This window comes from Arabidopsis thaliana, chromosome 3 (assembly GCF_000001735.4).
Source record: "Arabidopsis thaliana chromosome 3, partial sequence".
NCBI classification, from domain to species: Eukaryota; Viridiplantae; Streptophyta; class Magnoliopsida; order Brassicales; family Brassicaceae; genus Arabidopsis; species Arabidopsis thaliana.
The window spans coordinates 6,590,844-6,611,167 of NC_003074.8; the positions used below are offsets into that span (position 1 = coordinate 6,590,844).

General features: G+C 37.4%; 7 protein-coding genes across 12 annotated transcripts; 6 read left to right on the plus strand and 1 right to left on the minus strand.

The window, feature by feature from the left end:
* Window positions 1-1,472: 1,472 nt before the first annotated feature.
* Window positions 1,473-2,099, plus strand: AT3G19055 (uncharacterized protein; the record flags this gene model as incomplete). Its single annotated transcript, NM_148732.1, has 4 exons — window positions 1,473-1,564; window positions 1,653-1,777; window positions 1,859-1,931; window positions 2,048-2,099. 4 exons carry the CDS (start codon window positions 1,473-1,475, stop codon window positions 2,097-2,099), a joined length of 342 nt encoding a protein of 113 aa, NP_683574.1.
* An 830-nt stretch (window positions 2,100-2,929) lies between these two features.
* AT3G19070 (Homeodomain-like superfamily protein) lies at window positions 2,930-4,134 on the plus strand (the record flags this gene model as incomplete). Its single annotated transcript, NM_112793.1, has 3 exons — window positions 2,930-3,098; window positions 3,179-3,922; window positions 4,007-4,134. 3 exons carry the CDS (start codon window positions 2,930-2,932, stop codon window positions 4,132-4,134), a joined length of 1,041 nt encoding a protein of 346 aa, NP_188537.1.
* A 366-nt stretch (window positions 4,135-4,500) lies between these two features.
* AT3G19080 (SWIB complex BAF60b domain-containing protein) lies at window positions 4,501-8,246 on the plus strand. Of its 4 annotated transcripts, none has more exons than NM_001338379.1 (11): window positions 4,501-4,538; window positions 4,817-4,919; window positions 5,228-5,552; window positions 5,773-5,875; window positions 5,955-6,129; window positions 6,553-6,703; window positions 6,795-6,912; window positions 7,048-7,222; window positions 7,321-7,380; window positions 7,455-7,627; window positions 7,699-8,138. In NM_001338379.1, the coding sequence occupies exons 3-11, from the start codon at window positions 5,239-5,241 to the stop codon at window positions 7,822-7,824; spliced, it is 1,395 nt and encodes a 464-aa protein (NP_001327036.1). In that variant the 5' UTR covers window positions 4,501-4,538; window positions 4,817-4,919; window positions 5,228-5,238; the 3' UTR covers window positions 7,825-8,138. The 4 variants fall into 4 exon arrangements, with proteins under 4 accessions (NP_001327036.1, NP_188538.1, NP_001327035.1 ...); NM_112794.2 differs by having other exon boundaries at window positions 7,461-7,627; window positions 7,699-8,005; NM_001338378.1 differs by having other exon boundaries at window positions 7,455-8,138.
* Window positions 8,247-8,733: 487 nt separating this feature from the next.
* On the plus strand, window positions 8,734-9,741 carry AT3G19085 (F-box/RNI/FBD-like domain protein; the record flags this gene model as incomplete). Of its 2 annotated transcripts, none has more annotated exons than NM_001338381.1 (3): window positions 8,734-9,132; window positions 9,225-9,368; window positions 9,442-9,741. In NM_001338381.1, 2 exons carry the CDS (start codon window positions 8,743-8,745, stop codon window positions 9,366-9,368), a joined length of 534 nt encoding a protein of 177 aa, NP_001327037.1. In that variant the 3' UTR covers window positions 9,442-9,741. The 2 variants fall into 2 exon arrangements, with proteins under 2 accessions (NP_001327037.1, NP_188539.4); NM_112795.4 differs by having other exon boundaries at window positions 8,746-9,132.
* Window positions 9,742-10,435: 694 nt separating this feature from the next.
* Window positions 10,436-13,167, plus strand: LARP6c (RNA-binding protein). 2 transcript variants are annotated; one of them, NM_112796.2, is made up of 10 exons: window positions 10,436-11,075; window positions 11,235-11,316; window positions 11,458-11,552; window positions 11,641-11,712; window positions 11,794-11,873; window positions 11,952-12,030; window positions 12,107-12,154; window positions 12,242-12,310; window positions 12,398-12,523; window positions 12,603-13,167. In NM_112796.2, the coding sequence occupies exons 1-10, from the start codon at window positions 10,623-10,625 to the stop codon at window positions 12,864-12,866; spliced, it is 1,368 nt and encodes a 455-aa protein (NP_188540.1). In that variant the 5' UTR covers window positions 10,436-10,622; the 3' UTR covers window positions 12,867-13,167. The 2 variants fall into 2 exon arrangements, with proteins under 2 accessions (NP_188540.1, NP_001325674.1); NM_001338382.1 differs by having other exon boundaries at window positions 10,598-11,075; window positions 11,641-11,873; window positions 12,603-13,079.
* Window positions 13,168-14,452: 1,285 nt separating this feature from the next.
* AT3G19100 (Protein kinase superfamily protein) lies at window positions 14,453-18,452 on the plus strand. The gene is made up of 10 exons (NM_112797.5): window positions 14,453-15,383; window positions 16,060-16,190; window positions 16,328-16,369; window positions 16,476-16,584; window positions 16,687-17,062; window positions 17,170-17,282; window positions 17,390-17,497; window positions 17,577-17,639; window positions 17,734-17,901; window positions 17,994-18,452. Exons 1-10 carry the CDS (start codon window positions 14,838-14,840, stop codon window positions 18,135-18,137), a joined length of 1,800 nt encoding a protein of 599 aa, NP_188541.1. The 5' UTR covers window positions 14,453-14,837; the 3' UTR covers window positions 18,138-18,452.
* A 54-nt stretch (window positions 18,453-18,506) lies between these two features.
* AT3G19120 (PIF / Ping-Pong family of plant transposase) lies at window positions 18,507-20,295 on the minus strand. The gene has a single exon (NM_112799.4). The coding sequence runs from the start codon at window positions 20,173-20,175 to the stop codon at window positions 18,835-18,837; it is 1,341 nt and encodes a 446-aa protein (NP_566626.1). The 5' UTR covers window positions 20,176-20,295; the 3' UTR covers window positions 18,507-18,834.
* Window positions 20,296-20,324: the final 29 nt, after the last annotated feature.

The following is a 20,324-nucleotide window of genomic DNA, read 5'->3' on the forward strand; positions in this document are numbered from 1 at the left end:
GTAGAGAGACGATAGATCTCGTCCTTCAAGATGGTGCATTCGTATAGTTTAGAATTGTTCCCAATTCGTCATCCTCGTCCTCGTCCAAGATTTTACTCACCCTACACGAGGTATTATATATGTCTAGTAGTATTTTCATTTTTAAAATTTCTTTTATTGTGTTTTTGATTATTAATTATCCTTCCAATAATATTCTAGAACACTTGCTTCTCCTCCAAGCCACCCTTCACATTCAATCCCAAGGAGGAAGAATTGTTTTGAATTTCTCGAAGAAGTCTTCAAACTCGAATCAGTTTCAGAACAAATATCCAGAATTGACGAACGAATTCAGGAACTCGAAGTGAAGCAGATGAAAAGAGATGCAGGTAAAAATTTATATATTTTTTGATATCTCTATTTGATCAATTCTTTCTATTGCATGAGAATCATGTCTATTTTTTTATTTTATTTTGCAGTCATTGCCAATGTGTCTAGGATGATAACGGAGTTACAAATGAGAACCATGGAGGAGCGTAGGAATATCGACGAGGATGAGAGGATTACCACCGAGGTACTTAGGAATATGGAAGCGATGAGAAAATAAGTCTAACAACTGATTTTACATCAATAGACTGTTTCTTATACTAGCTACATTGGTATATATATATTAATGATTACTTTTGCTATTTTATATAGGTCATTATTAATGGAGACTCAACTCCTGAACAAGATGTGAGGATCAAACAAGGGTTTAAACCGGATTTATGTTTTTTTTACTTGATCAAGTTTTATTTAAGAAAAAAAATAGTGATTTGCATTAATTTTATCATATGCAATTTTTCAGTTATGAAAAAATAAAGAAAGATTCGTTTAGAGTAATTCAGATTATTAGAGACAAAAAGCACAAAAGCTCAAAAAAGACAAAGTTGGACGGAAAAATCTATATATGATTAAAGCAACGAAAAACAAAGAAAAAATCAAACACACACATTGTGTAATTTTTTGTGTATATGGAAGAATAAAGTGAGGCGATCGGAATGAACATCATTGATCATGCTTTCTCAAATTCTTCTCTGATCCTAAAACCAATAAAATGTTGTGTTAACTTATAAATATCATCCATCAGTTTTTACATTGTAGTGTATCGTCTCTAGTAGAGTTCAGCAGTGATCATGATCATCACTAATAGTTATGGCGTTCAATTTTCGTTTTCTCTAAATGTTTTTAAGAATTATCGAAGGAAACAAATATATACATTAAATGCTTCTTTAAAATATATAAACTCTGTTTAGAATTTCAGTATTGAAATCTAAATTATAGTTTGTTTAGATTTTACTAAAGATCCTAGTACTCCAATAAATACAATCTTTGTATTTTTAAATAACACTGATATTATTGATCTTATCCCTATCATTAAATTCAACGACAAAAGTAAACTTTGTTGCAAAAGAGAAGAAGACTATAATAGAGAGACGACAGATCTCGTTCTCAAGATGGTGCACTCGCATTACACATTTGAAATCCGACAGGCCCGTTCACATTTATTCTTAATTCGTCATCCTCGTCCAGGATACTTTAAGAAGAGGTAATTTCTAGGTTTTTAATGTGTTTTTTCCACTCTGATTTAAAATCCTTTCTTCTCTCCCAAGCTTCCCTTTGCTTTCAATCCCCAGGAGCTGGAAGGATTGTAATGAGTTCGAGCAAGAAATCTCAAAAATCGAATCATTTCCGGAAATAATATCCAGAATTGATGAATATGTTGCACAACTTAAGGAGGAGGTGGCCTATCTAAAGATAGGTATTTATTCAGAGTATCTATTTGATCATTCTTTCTATTTTATTCTCCTTTTTTATCTTTATGTGTTTCATATTCGTGTAGCCAAGGCGATTGTCGAAGAGAGGGCTAGGATTCGCTCCATAAAAAGAGCGGAGGCGCGTAAGGTTTTAGAAAAGTAAGTTTAACAATTGACGACTTTTTAGAGAAATTTTTAATGATATTGACGACTTAGATGATTAATTATGATCATTATCAACCGTTTAATGATTACTTTTACTTTAATAGTTTAAGGCAAACTCTACTCGGGGAGATGAGGAAGAGGAAGGCTGACGAGGATCTATGAGAACTGATGATCACATAAACTTCATGCTACATGCAATAAACGCGGTTAATTGGGTTTTGTTTTTTCTTCAACATCAACCCGACCTAGCTAGGGTATTATCTATATATATGGGACATCTTATCATCTGATCTGCATGTACCTATTTTTATTATTATAAATGCTTCATATATTAAGAAGAAAAGTTGTAGGCTTGTAGCAACCGATTCATAGTGGAAAATCCTTTTTTTTTTTTTTATGAAAATCAGATCGGCCGCAAAAACAACTTTCACCATGCACGAAGCTAGAAACTGCATTGATGTACCGTGTACGCTGTTTTTAATATAAAATAATTGCAGTTTTATTAGTTAGGCTACAAATATGAAATCAGGAGAAATATACCAATTAATGTACGTCCTAATTGCTTGGTATGTTACATAACCTTAAGTTGTATAATATTTATTAATTTATTTTATACTGGAGTTGATAGCTTTAAAAGTTGAGAGCAAAGTAACTTGAGACCATTTTAGAGTTAGCAAAGTAATGGAGAAAATAAGAAAAATCACACGCATGCAGCATGATGTATAATTATTGGAAACATGTATTTCCAAGAAAGTAATCAGTTCTCTGTACGCCTGAATTCGATTTTCATAAAGCTCACTTCCTTGGATTGCTAGAGCAAACATTTATATTGATATCTGCGTTAACATCATAACATGTGGGTTTTTAGTAATTCTCAACAGTATGGGTATTTTTGCTCTCTCTAGAGAGGGTAAATTTGTGATTCCATCTGCAAATTATTCCTCCTATATATATATAGAACGTGATGAATCAAATTTCTTAAGTTGCAAGCCATGACTAATCTTGATGAGTTTCTTGAAGAGCTAAGTTCTATTGAATCACATTCTCAGAAAATCGTGAAGATAGATGAGCATTTAAAAAAGTTGGATGAAGAGACGAAAGAAGATGAAGATGAAGATGCGGCGAAGATAATTCAAGATCGGAGTACCGCGAGAGAAGCAGGTTAATTTCTTCTCCTTCACCTTGTAATTTAAAGTTGTTCCTCTCTCATTCTCAAATCTTGTTGGGTCTTGGAAACGCAGAAATTGCTCTACTTATGGATCTCCGTCAGAACTTTCTTCCACCACCATCGATGTCATCCTCCTCTCTTCAACCACCGTCATCGTCAACTCTCGCACCATCGTCATCATCCTCTCTTCAACCACCCGCACCGTTGATAGACTTCTTTCGGTCATCAGTGTCATACTCTCATCAACCACCGTCATCTTCAACTCTCGCAACATCATCGTCACCGTCTCTTCAACCACCGTCGATGTCATCCTCCTCTCTTCAACCACCCGCATCTTTGAGGGAATTCTTTACGTCGTCAGTGTCATACTCTCATCAGCCATCTTCATCTTCAACTCTCGCAACATCTTCGTTCTTTCCGTCGTCAATGCCATACTCTGTTCGACCTCCCGATTCGTCTGATCGACCATCTTTGAGGGAATTCTTTCCGTCGTCACCATCATCCTCTATTCAGCCACCCGAATCATCATCATCTAAGCGAGCACGGCTTAGTAACATCTTTCCGTCACCTTTATCCTCCTCTCCGTCACCGTTTGTTAACCCGTTTCTCCGTCCGCAGGCCCAAGAACCAACAATACCAAATTTCATAAACCCAATACCACAGATCTCTCCAGGCCTACCTGCTCTATTCCCAAACCCTAACCCTAATCCTAACCCTAACCCAATCCCAAACCCAATCCGAAACCCAGACTTGGTGTGGACAAATAGGCTTCAACTAGTGTTTGATGACGCAGTTGTCAGACTTGGGGGATTATTCAGTATGCAACTTTATAATTTTTTTATTTATTTTGTTTATTCTTTCAACTCCTAACTATTTTCCTAATTTTTTTTTTTTTTTTCAGGTGCAACACCCAAAGCCATAAACGAACTAATTTCTGAAGAGGGTCTCACTGGTGACCAGATCCGTAGCCACTTACAAGTCTTGCGGGATCGTCAAAAGGCTATTGCAGACAAATTAGCCTTGGAGTGAAGAAAATATTGAAGATGAGAGATAGGATTAAATAGAAAGAGTGATAGTATAGAACGTTTCTTTTTCTTTTGTTGTTAATCTTGCATATTACAAACAATTACTATATCATAATAGAATTTATGTTAATGTTGGAGTTATTAAAAAAAAAAAAGTTAACCATAATAACATTCTTACTGTACGCATGAGTGATCATTTATCACAATCTATTAGAGCAACCCCAATGGGTGGGATGATGACAGTCCCTAAAAAACCAAAAAATAATAATATTTTAATTTTTTAACATAGTTTGACAACTAAAAAACCTACACATGTACATTTAATCTTCAGGTCCCTTATATAAGGGTTTTTGGAGCCCTTCTCTCCTGTGTCCCTTCCATTTTAATTATTTTTTTTTTTTTTATATTGTAAGGGACCTTAAGAGAGACCACCATTGCTGGTGCAGGCTGTAGAAAAATTTGTTTAGCTTCTCCTTCTTTTCTTAATTTTGACAGATAAGTCTCAGCCTCTCTCCCCCCATAAGGGTATGTCTTGACATTTAGATTCGTTGAATCAAAAGTTTTTCATGTTTGTTCATATTGTGGTCTAATCTTCTTAGGCAGATATGACCTCAGGGAAGAAAGATTATTATGAGTTGCTCAAAACTACAATCTTTAAATAAATATTTGGGTGATGAAACTTCTAGTTCTTTTTTTTTTTTGGTCTAAAATGAAACTATTACTTCTAGAAGAGAAATATCCAACTCTTTTTTTTATTCCAAGCAAATGATAACCAAAAATGCAATAAAGGTGTTAATTTTTATCATAAATATATTCTAACTATGGTCGTAACTTGTAATGGAACACCTAGGCATTTTTTATTTTTTTGGTGCACACCTAATTCGAGGAAAAAGGTTGAAGTAATCATAATTACATAAGTTTCTAACTATGGTCGTAATCGAACACATCTAAGGCGTAGTAATAATTAAGGAAAAAGGTTGAAGTAGCAAAACGACGAGGTTACGATTTGTAAATTCCATAAATGCCCTCTCTCATTTTCAACCTCAAAGAATCGTTTTTGGCTTTCATCAGCCGCTTCGTATTTTTGTTTTCTTCAGTAACGGAAAAAATGGTTTCCGACTTGGACCTCGTGACCCGACTCCGTGAGATTCTCGGTAGCTCCGACCTGAACACGGCGACTCCGGCAAGCGTCCGTCGTCAGTTGGAGGCGGATTTCGGTGTGGACTTGACAGATAAAAAAGCGTATATTAGGGATCAAATCGATACTTTTCTCGAGAGCAATGGCGCGGTAGAAGACAAACCTGAGAGTCCCAAGGTAGAAGAATACATTAATGCCGACGAAATCAAGGCGGAAATTGAAGGAGGCGATGGAGAAGACCTCGACGGAGATGGAAGTGGAAGTGAGGAAGAGAAGGAAGAACGGTAATTACTCTTGTAATGATTGTGCTTTATGTGAAATTGGATTTTTGAAATTCAAATATCGATGAATCAGTGATCATACACACACACAAAGATTGAGTATTTATAGGAATCTTTAGCATTTTTCAATCGAACCAATCAAAATGCTTCCGATGCATTTCTAATCAAAGACCACTTGTTTAATGACTTAAGTTTAAGGGATTATTGTTCATTGATGTGTTAGGCCAGTAAAGGCCAAGAAGCGAGGTGGTGGCATTACCAAAGTATCTCAGTTATCTCCACAACTTGAGAAAGTTGTTGGAGCATCTCAGTTAGGTCGAACCGAGGTAATTTTCATCTTCTTCCGACAACTGTTCTGCGAAGCGGAATTGTACTTTAGTCTTTTGTGTTGTGTATATTTATCAGGTTGTGAAGAAAATGTGGGCATATATCCGAGAGAAGGATTTGCAAGACCCAAAGGATAGGAGGAAGATAGTGTGTGACGAGTTGTTGCATTCCTTGTTCCGTGTTAAGACCATTAATATGTTTCAAATGAACAAGGCATTAACCAAGCATATTTGGCCCTTAGGTGATGGAGATGGTAATTCTTCCTTGTCATTATACAATTCAGAAAACTTTCACATGAGACTGCATGATATCTGTATATATATCCCTAGTCTTCCTGTTCAGTCAGTCATTGATCCTAAATAGCTAGATCAGCTAAATATCCCTAGTCTTCCTGTTCAGTCAGTCATTGTATCATGTGTCTGAAATCAAGTACCCCACTGTAGAGAGTGATCATGTGTAATTGTGTGGAAATAGTGTTCATCAACTGTTAATAGTGTTGAATATTGATATTTTCCCTCAGCGTTTGAGTTGTTAGGATGCTTATATATTTGTTCAAGAGACCTCTCTAATGAACATCAATTTTGTTTAGTAAAACAGTATTATAGATTTCGGGTTGGAGACAGCAGTTCCTGAGTTTGTGTTACCCAAGTACAATGAAATGATTTATTTTTTCCAGGGTGTGCTAACGATGTGAAAGAAGAAGATGAAGATGAGGCATCAGAGGGAACAGATAAGAAAGGGGAGCAGAGCGAAGAAGTGGAAGAGAATAAGGAAGAAGAAAGTGAAGAGCAGGAAGTTAGGAGTTTGCGGAAACGCAAGAGAAAAAAGTTTGTTTTCTCTTTCTCCCTCAGTTCTTGTAATTGTACAGCTAGTTATCGCCACCCTGTGCCCATAAACTAAGTTTTCTCTATTAAATAGGCCAGCCAAGTCGGTAGAGAAGCCCAAGAGAAAAGGAGGAGGCGGCTTTGCTAAAGTTTGCAGCCTCTCGCCAGAGCTTCAGGCGTTTACTGGGGTGACAGAATTAGCCAGGACAGAGGTACATGTCTGACTCGAGGGAATCAGTTTCTCTTCGTTATTGAACTCAAGCTCTGAGCCTAAATTTCTAAGCTACTTGTCTAATTTTCTTAACCAAGTCTCTTGTTTTGACATTTTGTCTGGTGAATGGTTTCAGGTTGTGAAATTGCTTTGGAAGTACATAAAGGAGAACAATTTACAAGATCCGAATGATAAACGCTCTATAATATGCGACGAATCATTTCGATCTCTGTTCCCTGTCGAGTCCATCAATATGTTTCAAATGAATAAACAGCTAACAAAGCACATATGGCCTTTAGAGGATAATGCAGGTATTTGATGACTGGAAGTTCTTACATGTTCTGGGAGCCATCTTTTTCCGGTTTAGGCTTTTTAACCGTATACTAACTGTTGTTTGTCTCTGGTCTAGGAGAATCAGTTAGCTCTAAGTCTCCAAAGAATGGAAAGCAAAAAATGGAATCAGATGGAGGTAAGAAAGCTAGATGAATTTAAACTTATCCCATTTCTCATCACTGTATAAACAAAGCATATGCATTCGGTCAGACACAGATAGTGAGGAACCAAATGAGAAAGATAAAAAGCAGAAGAAAGAAGTTCTTGCTCCCCTTCCACTTTCAGATGCTCTTGTCAAGTTCTTGGGTGATGGAGAAAACTCGCTGTCGAGGGCGGATGTGGTAAAGAGATTGTGGGAGTACATAAATCATAATGATCTTCAGGTATGCCATTTGCTCTCTACACTCTGTTTTTTCTTACTTACCTGCTTCTTTACACCATTTTCTTAACTTAGGATCCTTCTGACAAGAGGAGAGTCATATGCGATGAGAAGCTGAAAGAACTCTTTGAAGTTGATTCATTCGAAGACACATCAGTCTCAAAACTTCTGACCAACCACTTCATCAAGGCCGAACAATGACTCTTTAGGAAGTAGCCAGTTTTCCACGTAGGCAAAACCCAGTTCTCCTTTCCTGGACATTTTTTTTGGATCAGTAGAGGTCGGTTCAGGACTTGTAACGCGCGACAAAGCCATTTTGGATTTGATTTGGTCTCCTCCTTCACTTTACTGGTAAGTTAAAGACTAAAAAGGTATCTCGATTGTGAGACTTGTAAGCATTGCGTTTTCTGAATTTGCTTGCAAGTGCAGCCTTTTTGAGTTCTTTCAAATGTTTGCCCTTTTTGGTATATAGTGACAGAAACCAAATTCAAGGATAATATATGTTTTAAGACCAAACCAATTGTTTTGATCATTTCCTCGTTTTGCATATTCTTAGTTGTACAGTGAATTTTGTTATGCATCAGAATCCGAAAATGTTGTTACAAGGTTTTGTCGCTGATTGAATATGCTCAGCAGTTGGTCATAGCGTTTTGTTAAATCTCATATAAGTTTAAGTTCTCTATTAAAGTTATTAGTAATTTACAAAACTTTACCATCAAAACATGTCAAAGATTATTGCATAGAATGGCTCATGTTTCAAATTCTCGTGCCGTGAAATGACCATGACCATTTGACGAAAATTGTGGCTTTACACATGATTCTACCAACCAATTGACAATAGTTCACTTCAATAACTAGAAACTCTAAATACCTAATGATAGAATTAGAGAAAGCAGACAAGTATTCTTTTCAAAACAGTGGTTGAGCGCGGAGTCCAACATTTAGATGTGGAGTCTCTTATGGATCGTTCTGGCCGAGATTACATGACTGAGCTGAATTATAACAGCAACACATTGGTGTCTTTGAAGCTTGCAAACGTAGGGATTATGGATTTGGATCCCCCGCTTGGTGTTTCTCTTCCTTGTCTCAAGAGCATGCATCTTGCAGACATTTCGTACGATGATGGAGAAACTCATCGCAGGTTGTCCTGTTCTTGAAGACTTTGCCTTAATTCTGCCTGATGATGAGCGCCACAAAGCTATGCCTTCTCTGCGTGTGAGGTCTCAGACTTTAAAGAGCTTTCTGTTCGCGTTTGAGTTTAATACCACTGGTAAAGCTTTTGCAGTTGAGATTGATGCTCCAGCACTCAAGTGTATGACTTTCAGTGATAGTCAATCTGATAAGATTGTGTTGAAGAATCTGAATTCTCTTTCCATGGTCGATATCAATAGTGACTTTCATCTTAAGTATGGGAAAACTTTGGGTCCAAGAAAGAGAAACGTTATCCGCGATTTTCTCATTGGTATCTCTAGTGTGAGACATATGATCATCTCTAAGCTTACTCTAGAGGTAATATATATTCACTTCCATGCATACTTCTAGCATTCAAATATAGTTTAATGATCTTCCTTGATGTAAATTTGTTTCTTTCTTTCGTGTAGGTCCTCTTTCGATATTCCAAATTGGGACGGAAATTTCCCAAATTTGATAACTTGACTCGTTTGGAAGCTACACTCTCTAGATCCATGTTAGAACTATTTCCATCCTTTCTTGAGAGCTTCCCGAACCTGAAAAATCTCATATAGGTAAGAATCTGTTTGAATCTGTGATTTTGTTAATTAGTAGGAAGTACATTAATTGTTGGATATATATTGTCAGGTGCTTTCTGATTTAAGAGAGGCAAAGGAAATCAAACTTAGCCATGTGCCTCAGTGTATGTTATTGAATCTGGAGAGTGTTGAGATCAATCTGCAGTATGGTGAGATCAAGAGAGTGATTATCATGGAAGAAACCGTGAAGGAACTAGTGAGATATTTTCTTGAGAATTCAGTAGTTCTCATCAAGAAACTGATTCTGTGTTTTGAAGATCTTTCTAAAGCAAACCAAGATTCAGATATCTTCAAGGAGCTTCTTAAATTCACTAAGCTTTACCCGCGTTGTCAGATCATTATCCACTGAAAATGTCATTCATGAATATCTACTTAGAAATCTTTTGTTATGATAAATATGGAGACATGAGTAACATTTGTTGTTTTCTACATTTTGGTTTAAATCATTCGGTTATGTTCTCTACAATGTTTCAATCAAAATGGCAAAATCAACTAAATTTGGGTATTAAATCGGGAAGTCAACAAAAGTACACTATTGTACGATTCCAAACTTAGCAATTTTACGGCGAGTAGAATTGAAACATTCTTGCATCACAACTTCTTGTGATTCCAAACTTAGCAATCGGGAAGACAACAAAAGTACAAAATCAACCCTGGGCTTTTGTCTTGTTTGTGATTCCAAACTTAGCAATTTACAGTCAGCAAGTAAAATTAACATTTTTTTATCTATTAATATGGGTCGACAAATAAAACATACATTACATGGTCAATTATAATGACAAAAAAAAATACCAAATCAGAACAAAAGCAATATGAATCTTTATATTAGTTCTTTATTAATGTATATTGTGTAAATTTCATTTTATATATGTAACAAAATGTGTTATTACTTAGAAAGAGATAGCTAAATAATTTGAGAGAAAAAAAAAAAGGAGAGTTAAATACACAGTCAAACGTGGACGCTTATTTATCTCGTTAAAAATCCATAGTTTGCGCGAAAAAACAAGGCTTCAAAAGTTTTCCCATGTTTTAATATTATTGGGAGAGTGAGAAATAACCGAGAAGAACAAATCAAATCAATAGAAAAAAAGTATAAACAAAATTCAAAACTATTCAGTATTGATATTTGTTTACATTGAAAAAAAAATTAACTTAAAAAATATAGTTTACACAAAAAAGAAAAACCAAAAAAAAAATTGTTAGAGATTTTTTCAGAGTAGTGAGAGGAAAATGGCGCAGATGCAGCGAGAAGAAGTAGAGTCCGTCACGACGGAGAAGAAAAGATTAGACGGAGGCGGTGGATCTTCCGGCGCTCAGGCAACGGCGTTCAAATTCAACGCTCAAGCGCCGGAATTTGTACCGCGATCACATACCACCGCACCAGCACCGCAGGTTTCTCCTGTCTCCGGTTACTTTTATCCTTGTTTTCATTACAACGGTGGTTGCATAGGAGGATGTGGCGGCGGAGTCTGCGGTGGTGGAGGGACCGGCGTTGGTACTCAGTCGTCGGATTGGATCTACGTGGGAGGAGGAGATCCTACTGCTCAGCATCAACATGTTCATGATCCAGCGGCTGCGTTTTACATTTCGAATCCGGCGGTTCAGTTTCCGGCTAGTCAGAACTCGTCTTCTTCGTCGAAGAATCTGCTTTCCGATGATCTCCGCCTTAAGATCGTCAAACAGGTTTTCACTTTTTTTTTTTTTTTTTTTTACTTTAATGATAGGTAAAATATTGAAAATCATTATGTCATGAGATCTTAAGATCATATATGATTTACATTAGCCTATCAATTTTCATAAAATAGAAAACCTAACTTGACTCACAAGAAACCACTTTTATAGGTTGAGTACCAGTTTACGGACATGAGTCTCCTAGCCAACGAGTCCATTTCAAAGCATATAAGCAAAGACCCTGAAGGTTATGGTAAGCCTAAATTTTTTTTCATTTAACTTGTATATGATCCTTGAGATCTCTGCTCTGTTTTGCATTAATATATATGTTTAAAATATGATCCTTGAGATTTCTGCTCTGTTTTGCATATTCATATATATGTTTAAAACGCAGTGCCCGTATCCTATATCGCTTCGACCAAGAAGATCAAGGCTTTAACGAGTAATCACCACCTAGTTTCACTTGCTCTACGCTCCTCTTCAAAACTTGTAAGCTGCTTCTTTCTTTACTCTCGACTTACCAACTAAATATTATAAGATCCAAGTATACTGAGAGATCTTTGTGAACACAATTAAGGTTGTGAGTGAAGACGGCAAGAAAGTTAAGCGTACAAGTCAATTTACTGATAGAGACAGAGAGGAATTGCAGGTAAATTTGAATATCACTAAAGCTTCATTGTATTTATTATCAACTATATATGAGTTCTTGTTACTCTTTACTGTTCTGCAGGGCCGGACTGTCGTTGCAGAGAATTTGCCAGATGATCATTCTTACCAGAACCTTGAGAAGATCTTTGGAGTTGTTGGAAAGTAAGAAGGCTTTTTACTTTCATTTTAAACATTTTCTCTACATCAATAAACAACAACTCTGGATGCAATTTGTCTCAGCGTCAAAGCGATTCGTATATGTCATCCTCCAGAATCCAACTCGTCTCGTCCAAAAGGCGATTTCTTGATGAGCAACAAAGTAAGTACCAAGTCCTGTTTCTACTTATCACGTCAACTTAAAGAGCTTAACATATCCATCTTGTTTTACTCTAAAGATTCACGCCCTTATCGAGTATGACAACACTGTTATCGCGGACAAAGCAGTGAGTAAATCTCTACTTTCAACTATCTTTTGATCCAAGGCTCTGTCTATTAGTTTCTGAGATATATAGCAAATGCGATCTTACCAGGTAGAGAAGCTAAACGATGAAAGAAACTGGAGGAAAGGGCTTCGTGTGAGGCTGCTTCTTAGATGCTCGGTTGATTTCTATATTCTCTTCTTAAGTCACACATTTCTCTCTAGACGTTCTGAGATTAATTTCGTTGATATACTTTGTGTGCTACAGCCAAAATCGGTGCTCAAGAACCGAAGAAACTTCGATGGAATCCTCATCGATGATGAACTCCCTTCTTATGAATCAGGAGAAGACTCTCCGCGTCTCCATTTAACCGAATCACAGCTTGATAACGATGTTAGTACTGTTGCTTAAGTCCCACGAAATGTTTTTCCATATATATATAGAAACTAAATTTTCTTGCTGTGCACGTTAGGGTGATGACAACAATGTTGGTGGACTGTGGGGTAAAGGGAGAGGAAAAGGACGAGGACGATCCCCAAGAAGCTACGCAGTAGGAGGAGGAGGACGTAGCTTCGGGATTGGGCTCGGAGTCAGCCTCGGGATACCCAGCCTGGGGTCACACGAATCTTCGTCTCCTAAAACAGCAACAAAGGGACCAAGAATGCCTGATGGAACCAGAGGCTTCACCATGGGACGTGGCAAACCTTCCATCTCACTCTCACCTAACAATCTCTAAATAGTTACCCACCACAAGGACTGCTATTTATAATTGATTTATTATAATAGAGGTAAAAGATTTTAGAGTTAATTAACCAAATAATACATATGGATTGGTTTTCCTAAGATGCATTCAAAAGAAGCAAGGCACATGACTTGGGAGAAGATAGTGAAGGCACGGTGACGTTTTTTGAGGGTTCGTTTTATATAACTTTTTTCATTTTTTGAGGCAATTTCTTTTCTGTATGTTTAATATGTTTTATTTTTGTGAGATTATTATTTGAATAATAAAGGGGTAATTTATATAGCACAAGAATTGCAACCCTCTCAACTCTTTGTTTTGATTTAGATGAGTAATGGATTTGAATAAGTGACTGAAAGATTGGGTGAAACTTGAAAACTAATCAATTTTCTTTCTAAAGAAAAACTAAAAAAACATGATGAATAGTTTATAAAAAGCACAAGCACAAGAAAGGAAATAATCAGGTAAAATGTTACTATCTTCTTGCATCCTAACTAATTCCAGTAACTTGTATCTATTGACATTCCCAAATGGTTTTTTAACCGGTTTGATATATATTAATTTTTAAGACATATTCGACAATTCTTTAACAACCTTGAAGAAGGCGGAGTCACTTATTGAATCCATTATTCATCTCAATCAATATAAGGAAGTGGGTTTTGTTTACAATAATTGCCATTTTTCGATTGGATTTTGTTTACAAAACCCAATACTTGAAAAGACATTTTTCAATGACCTTAGATTGGATTCAATGTTGTGAAAAAAAAAAAAAAATGGATTCAATGTACAATTTTTTTCTAAAAATAAGTGAAAAGACAAATGAGTATTGAGATAACAAAAGTTCTTGCCAAGGTTGTCTAGTAATTTCATAACCTATGGTAGTTGTCAAACAAACTAATTTATAGTATCATATTAATTATAATAAATGTATAATCTTTAATTGAAACAAAACCTAATTTTACTCCCAAATTAATAGAAAACCTTCAAAGGATGGAAATTGTTGGACATGTATTTACATGAAACCAAACATGCAATATCAGTAAACCAACTTCATAGTCTATACTAAATTACGTACCGATTGGTAGATAGAAATAATGATAACTAAACTGATCTTAACGATTGGTATTGGAGAGAGATTTTCAAATCAAGAGTTAGTAAGAAAAAGAAAAAAAGAACTTAGAGATGTGGATCAAATATTTTGAAAATGATGAAATCTTATTAAAAATTGAAATTGATATACGACCTGTCCAGATACAATGAAGTTGTTAGGTTACAACATCAGCATGTTTCAAAAAGGGTCAAGCAGGTACATCCAATCAATTTATATAACGTAAATCCTGATTTTCAGAGCAATATTATTTGTATCTTTTATAACCTCCCTAGTTAATTAGTAATAAAATATTTAATTTAGTAGTATCACAAGATGGAGCTTTAAAAGTTATCTTTAATTCCCACTTTTGAAAATGATAACGTCCATAAATACATTTCAAAACGTTTTTATTCTCCCAATAAGATATCAAAAAGACAATATCAACAACAAAAAAGACAAGAAAAAAAGACAAAAAATAATGATAGATAAAATACAAAAGCAAAAGAAAACGTATAGTATTGCTTAGAGAAAGAACAAACATATTGTGAATTAAAAAGAAAAAAAAAGAGGGACAAAAGTAGAAAGACGTGGCAAAAAGCAAACTAAATTTCGACCAATCCACATCTAAAATCTAACCTTCTTCATCAGATGGAAGGAAGCTACTTCACCACCCGCAGATTCTGCCATGTGGCTTCTCTCTCTTCTACAGCTCACTTCTTCTCTCTCTGTCTCTCTCTAACTACATTGAAACCAAACCAGAGTGCTTCAATGTCATTGCTGTGATTCTCTTTAAGTCCAGACATAACTCCCATATCTTCTTCTTCTGTCTTTTTTTATTTCTTTGAACCGGAGAAGAAGAAGAAGAAGGAGAAGGATATATGGGAGGCTGTACTTCCAAACCTTCCTCCTCCGTCAAACCTAATCCTTACGCACCCAAAGACGCGGTTCTCCAAAATGACGATTCTACCCCTGCTCATCCCGGGAAATCACCGGTTCGTTCATCTCCCGCCGTAAAGGCCTCTCCTTTTTTCCCTTTTTACACGCCTAGTCCCGCCCGGCACCGCCGTAACAAGAGCCGCGACGGCGGAGGAGGAGAGAGTAAGAGCGTTACCAGCACTCCTCTCCGTCAGCTCGCGCGTGCTTTCCACCCTCCGTCACCGGCGAGACATATACGGGATGTTCTGCGGCGGAGGAAGGAGAAGAAGGAGGCTGCTCTGCCGGCGGCGAGGCAGCAGAAGGAGGAGGAGGAGAGGGAAGAGGTAGGGCTGGATAAAAGATTTGGGTTTTCCAAGGAGTTACAGAGTAGGATTGAGCTAGGGGAAGAGATTGGGAGAGGGCATTTTGGGTATACTTGCTCTGCTAAGTTCAAGAAAGGAGAGCTCAAAGATCAGGAGGTTGCTGTTAAAGTCATCCCAAAATCTAAGGTCATTTTTACAGCTTTACTTTTTCCAAATTCTCAAGTTTCCATCTTAAGTTTTCTGCTTCAATTGGCTCAAGTGCTTCATCATTGTAGTGATAGCTATATCTGACAAATTGAAGATTCTTTGTGTGTCTTGTCTGATTTGTTTAGTAGATGTTAAACTGTTTCAAGGTAGAAGAACAAACCATCATAGTCTCCTTTTGCTTCATGATGAACCTGTAATTTGATCATTACGGTCTCTTGAGATGTTTCTGTTCTTCTCTACGAGCTTACTGTCCTCTTGTTTGAGCCATCTTTTTGAAAAAATTGATAGCGTATGTAGACTTTCACGCATAGAAATTAATACAAAAACAAGTAATAGCGAACACAGATGAGGTTGAAGTTTGTCAATGACACTTATGTTTCATCCATGTTTTTCAATAGCCAAGTTTTCAATGGTTGTAGATTAGCATTGCTGACTTTTCTGTGAACATTTCTAAACGTTTTAAATTGGTCAATAAATTGGAACATGGACATTTGTGCTTTTGTCAATTGTCATTAAGCAATTGAAATTTTGATGGTCCTTATTTGATGACTAAGAAAGTTAATCATGTAATCGAGTTAGTTGGTGTAATATACAGATAGGTTTAGTGTTAGCTTAATCCACAATAGACTGTTTCTCATCAGCTTTGGTTTGGCAGATGACATCTGCAATATCTATAGAGGATGTGAGAAGAGAAGTGAAAATACTGCGGGCGTTATCTGGACATCAAAATTTGGTACAATTCTATGATGCGTTCGAGGACAATGCCAACGTTTACATCGTTATGGAGTAAGACAATCATGTGCTTATATATTCCTGTGTCATGTTGAATCTACTAGGAGAGCTATCAGATTCTTATTTTCCCGACTTGGCTTACTTCAAAATGTTTAGCTGTGAATAAACATTTACTTTCTTTCAACTTTCAGGTTATGTGGAGGTGGTGAACTTCTTGACAGGATACTAGCAAGGTCTGCTTTTAAAGATTGTTATGACATTTGTTAACTTATGGTCAGAGATCCTTCTTAGAGATGTTCTATTGGCTGTCTAACTATTTCAAATTTACTTCTCTTACAGGGGAGGAAAATACTCTGAAGATGATGCAAAAGCAGTGCTTATACAGATCCTTAACGTCGTAGCTTTCTGTCATCTCCAAGGAGTTGTTCATCGAGATCTAAAACCAGAGGTGAACCGCACTTTTTGTCTTTGCTTTTTCCTTTCAAAACCCAAAAGAAATATTGTCTTAGTTGAATACCAATCTCACATTTGAAACACTTTCATGTTTCAGAACTTCTTGTACACTTCCAAGGAGGAGAATTCTATGTTGAAAGTCATAGATTTTGGCTTATCGGACTTTGTCAGACCAGACGAAAGACTAAATGATATAGTGGGAAGTGCATATTACGTAGCCCCTGAAGTTCTACACAGATCTTATACCACAGAAGCGGATGTATGGAGCATAGGAGTCATAGCATACATTCTCCTATGTGGAAGCCGTCCTTTTTGGGCAAGAACTGAATCAGGAATTTTCAGAGCAGTTCTAAAAGCTGATCCCAGTTTTGATGAACCTCCTTGGCCTTCGTTATCCTTTGAGGCAAAAGATTTTGTTAAGAGATTATTGTACAAGGACCCTCGGAAAAGAATGACTGCATCTCAAGCTTTGAGTCAGTAATCTCTAAAATATCCACATCTTTCTATATTTATCTTCTGTTTCTAGCTTTTCATGAATCACCAGTTGAAGTTACTCCACGTTTTTTTCCGGTTTTTACAGTGCATCCTTGGATCGCGGGTTATAAGAAAATAGATATCCCATTTGATATTCTGATCTTCAAGCAGATCAAAGCATACTTGAGATCTTCGTCTTTGCGCAAAGCTGCTTTGATGGTACATTTTGCTTCTAACCTTTTTTACTGTTTCCAAACAACATTTAAGGATGTGTTTGATATTTATTACCTTTGTATCTAGTTTGCTAACTCTTTTATTCTCTCCAGGCTCTGTCCAAGACATTAACTACCGATGAACTTCTTTATCTGAAAGCGCAGTTTGCACACTTAGCACCCAACAAAAATGGCCTCATCACTTTAGATAGCATCAGACTGGTATGTGCCTTCTCTTCCTCTCTGTCTCTCTCTGGTAGAAAGCAAACAGCTCAAAGCTAGATTTATTTCTGTTGGACAGGCACTTGCGACAAATGCAACAGAAGCAATGAAGGAATCACGGATCCCGGACTTTCTTGCATTGGTATTGTCTCCTTTCTGTTCTTGTCCTTTTGCTTAATCTGTTTAAGATACAATCCAAGGTTGGTTAACGAAAGTTTGGTGTTGGGAAATGACAGTTAAATGGACTTCAATACAAAGGGATGGATTTTGAAGAGTTTTGTGCAGCTTCCATTAGCGTTCATCAGCATGAGTCTCTTGATTGTTGGGAGCAGAGCATTCGTCATGCTTATGAGCTATTTGAAATGAATGGAAACCGAGTTATCGTCATCGAAGAACTCGCTTCTGTAAGTTTATAAGAAATTCGACACTTGCTTCTGTCATGCTTAACAATTTATTCAGCTAATTCCTAAACGAAGGGAACATAAATGTTTTGTAGGAACTTGGTGTTGGATCATCCATCCCGGTTCATACCATTCTAAATGACTGGATAAGACATACTGACGGGAAGCTGAGTTTCTTGGGTTTTGTCAAACTGCTGCACGGTGTCTCGACTCGACAATCTTTAGCGAAAACGCGATGAGGAAAGTGACTCGGTGTTATAACGGATTCGAAAGAGGAAGAACATACAACTGCAAGAAGCAAATGGGTGGATTGGGGTTGGGAATTGGAATTTTTTTCAGGACCCATTCCTATGTTTATAGTGTTAGAAAAAGAATGCTAAGTTCCGACAAAGAAAGAGAGTATCCAGAAAAATCCGACAGGCCTGGAGAGTTGTATAATAAGATGATAATCCACAGTCGTGTTCTTCCAAATCATGGAAGACAGATATTAAGAACATCCCTTTCTCTTTTCATTTGGCTGTCTCCATTTTTTCCAGGAAAAAGATTCAGATTCCATTCACAATGTGCCACAAAGCAAATCATAAAAACCCATTCCTAAGTCACAAAACTTACAGTAACAGAGAGCTATTAATATTTCAAATTCGGAAAAACTTGCTTCTCAAGATTCCATAATCCATATCAATAGAAGTCATACATTTCATTCTCAAAAGGTGTTACAGAACAAACCATAAACCCATTCCTAAGTTACAAAACTGACAGTTGGGATGGCTAGGCAACAAAGTCAGCTTTTTAACATTTCTGAATCCTCAAACTTTCTTCTCAAGAGGATTGAATCTACAATGCTATCTAAAGTTCTAAACACTTGAAAGCATCTGCTTCTTACATGATAACAAAGATAGAAAGCTCCATTTTTTGACCAAGATCTGTTCATGTCTTTTACCTCGAGGAGAGTCTCTGGTGTAAATCTTCTGCCAATGCTTGCCTCAAACTCTCCCCGTAATAGTAAAACTGCCTCTCACTCTCCAAAACTCTTGCAGGCGTTCCAGCTTCATCTGGATCCTTCCAAATCTCCGGTTCAGGTTCTCTAGCAATCTGACAAAGATTATGCAACACACAACAAGCCACAATAGTCTGAGGAGCATGGTTCACACCAACATTCAAACTCTGAAGAATCTTCCATCTAGCCTTGAGCAATCCAATAGCTTCCACCACCACTGACCTTCCTTTCATCAACATTCCATCGAATAGATTCTCCGGTGGCGTACCAGAGCCATTTGGTGAAAATGGAGTCATCAGGAATGAGAGAAGAGGATAACACCAATCTCCAACAATGTATGGTCTCACATGGTGACCTCTAATATTGATAACTTTCTCCCAAACAATGTCTCCTGAAGTAAGCCTCTTATATAGAAGACTATCTCTGAAATGAGAAGAGTCGTCTTCTCCACCTGGAGCTTTCACACAAACGTCCCAAAAGATCTTCTTGTGATCAGCAACAACCTGAAGCAAAACGGCGTCGTATCCGTACTTGCAACCGTAAATGTTTCTAGGGTTTAGTTTCGTGCGGCGTCTGAGCTTCACCGGAGTACTATCAATGGCGCCGCAAATGTTGGGGAGAGAGGTGAGTTCTTCGAATCCCTGAGTCGTTTCGATCAATCTCCGTTTTCCGACGGGGATTTTGATGAATTCTGGATATAGCTTGGTGGCTAAGAGACGTGTGACCATGTTTGTGATCTTGGAGATGAGGTATGGATCTAGTGAGTAGCGAGAAGCTAGGGTTTTAGCTGAGCAGCCATGAGCGAGACGAGAGAGGACCATAGCGACGGCGTAATCGGCGGGGAGAGAGAGATTTGAAGCGGTGATGAATGGTTTGAGCTTGTCGACGACGGTGATGAAGACTGGGTAGGAAAGACCGTACAATGAGCGCCAACGAGCGTCGCGGAGAGGCGCATCGAGTGACCAGATGTGGTCTGTGGTTAGGGCACGGAAGGCAGCGACGGAGTAATCGCCGTCGGCAAGAGGCGGAGGAGGGGAAGGGGAAGGTGATTCTGAGGAAGATGAGGATTCGGTTGAAGATCTGTTGACGGCGAGGAAGGAGAGGAGAGATGCGAGAGTGAAGAAGAGTAAAGGCGCGGCGGAGGAAGTGGAGAGGAGGGAGGAAGGTGTGGTTGAAGACTGTGAAGATGTGGATGCGGAAGAGAAGAGAGTGCTTGTAGGATCTAATGAGTTTTGGAGATGGAGAAGATGTGAGAGCATCGCCATGAAAGCTTCTTCCATCTTCACTCTCCGATTTTTTTCTCTCCGGAGAGGTTGAGAGTAGAAGAAAAACTGAAGAAGTGAGAGAGAAAGGGCTAATAGCTAAAAATTTAAAATTAATGTGAGTTAATAAATATAATTTTAAAGTTTTGGGGTTGTTTGTTTAATTT

What these genes read in the sequence shown, in the direction of transcription:
- AT3G19120 (NM_112799.4), bottom strand. Translation starts at nt 20,175, where the DNA reads ATGGAAGAAGCTTTCATGGCGATGCTCTCACATCTTCTCCATCTCCAA.
- AT3G19100 (NM_112797.5), top strand. Translation starts at nt 14,838, where the DNA reads ATGGGAGGCTGTACTTCCAAACCTTCCTCCTCCGTCAAACCTAATCCT. An exon ending in GACTGCATCTCAAGCTTTGA is followed by an intron (nt 17,063 to 17,169) that starts GTCAGTAATCTC and finishes CGGTTTTTACAG; the next exon opens with TGCATCCTTGGATCGCGGGT. An exon ending in TCCCGGACTTTCTTGCATTG is followed by an intron (nt 17,640 to 17,733) that starts GTATTGTCTCCT and finishes GGGAAATGACAG; the next exon opens with TTAAATGGACTTCAATACAA.
- LARP6c (NM_001338382.1), top strand. Translation starts at nt 10,623, where the DNA reads ATGGCGCAGATGCAGCGAGAAGAAGTAGAGTCCGTCACGACGGAGAAG. An exon ending in ATTTCTTGATGAGCAACAAA is followed by an intron (nt 12,031 to 12,106) that starts GTAAGTACCAAG and finishes TTTACTCTAAAG; the next exon opens with ATTCACGCCCTTATCGAGTA. An exon ending in AATCACAGCTTGATAACGAT is followed by an intron (nt 12,524 to 12,602) that starts GTTAGTACTGTT and finishes TGTGCACGTTAG; the next exon opens with GGTGATGACAACAATGTTGG.
- AT3G19080 (NM_001338379.1), top strand. Translation starts at nt 5,239, where the DNA reads ATGGTTTCCGACTTGGACCTCGTGACCCGACTCCGTGAGATTCTCGGT. An exon ending in CGGAAACGCAAGAGAAAAAA is followed by an intron (nt 6,704 to 6,794) that starts GTTTGTTTTCTC and finishes TCTATTAAATAG; the next exon opens with GCCAGCCAAGTCGGTAGAGA. An exon ending in AAAAATGGAATCAGATGGAG is followed by an intron (nt 7,381 to 7,454) that starts GTAAGAAAGCTA and finishes GCATTCGGTCAG; the next exon opens with ACACAGATAGTGAGGAACCA.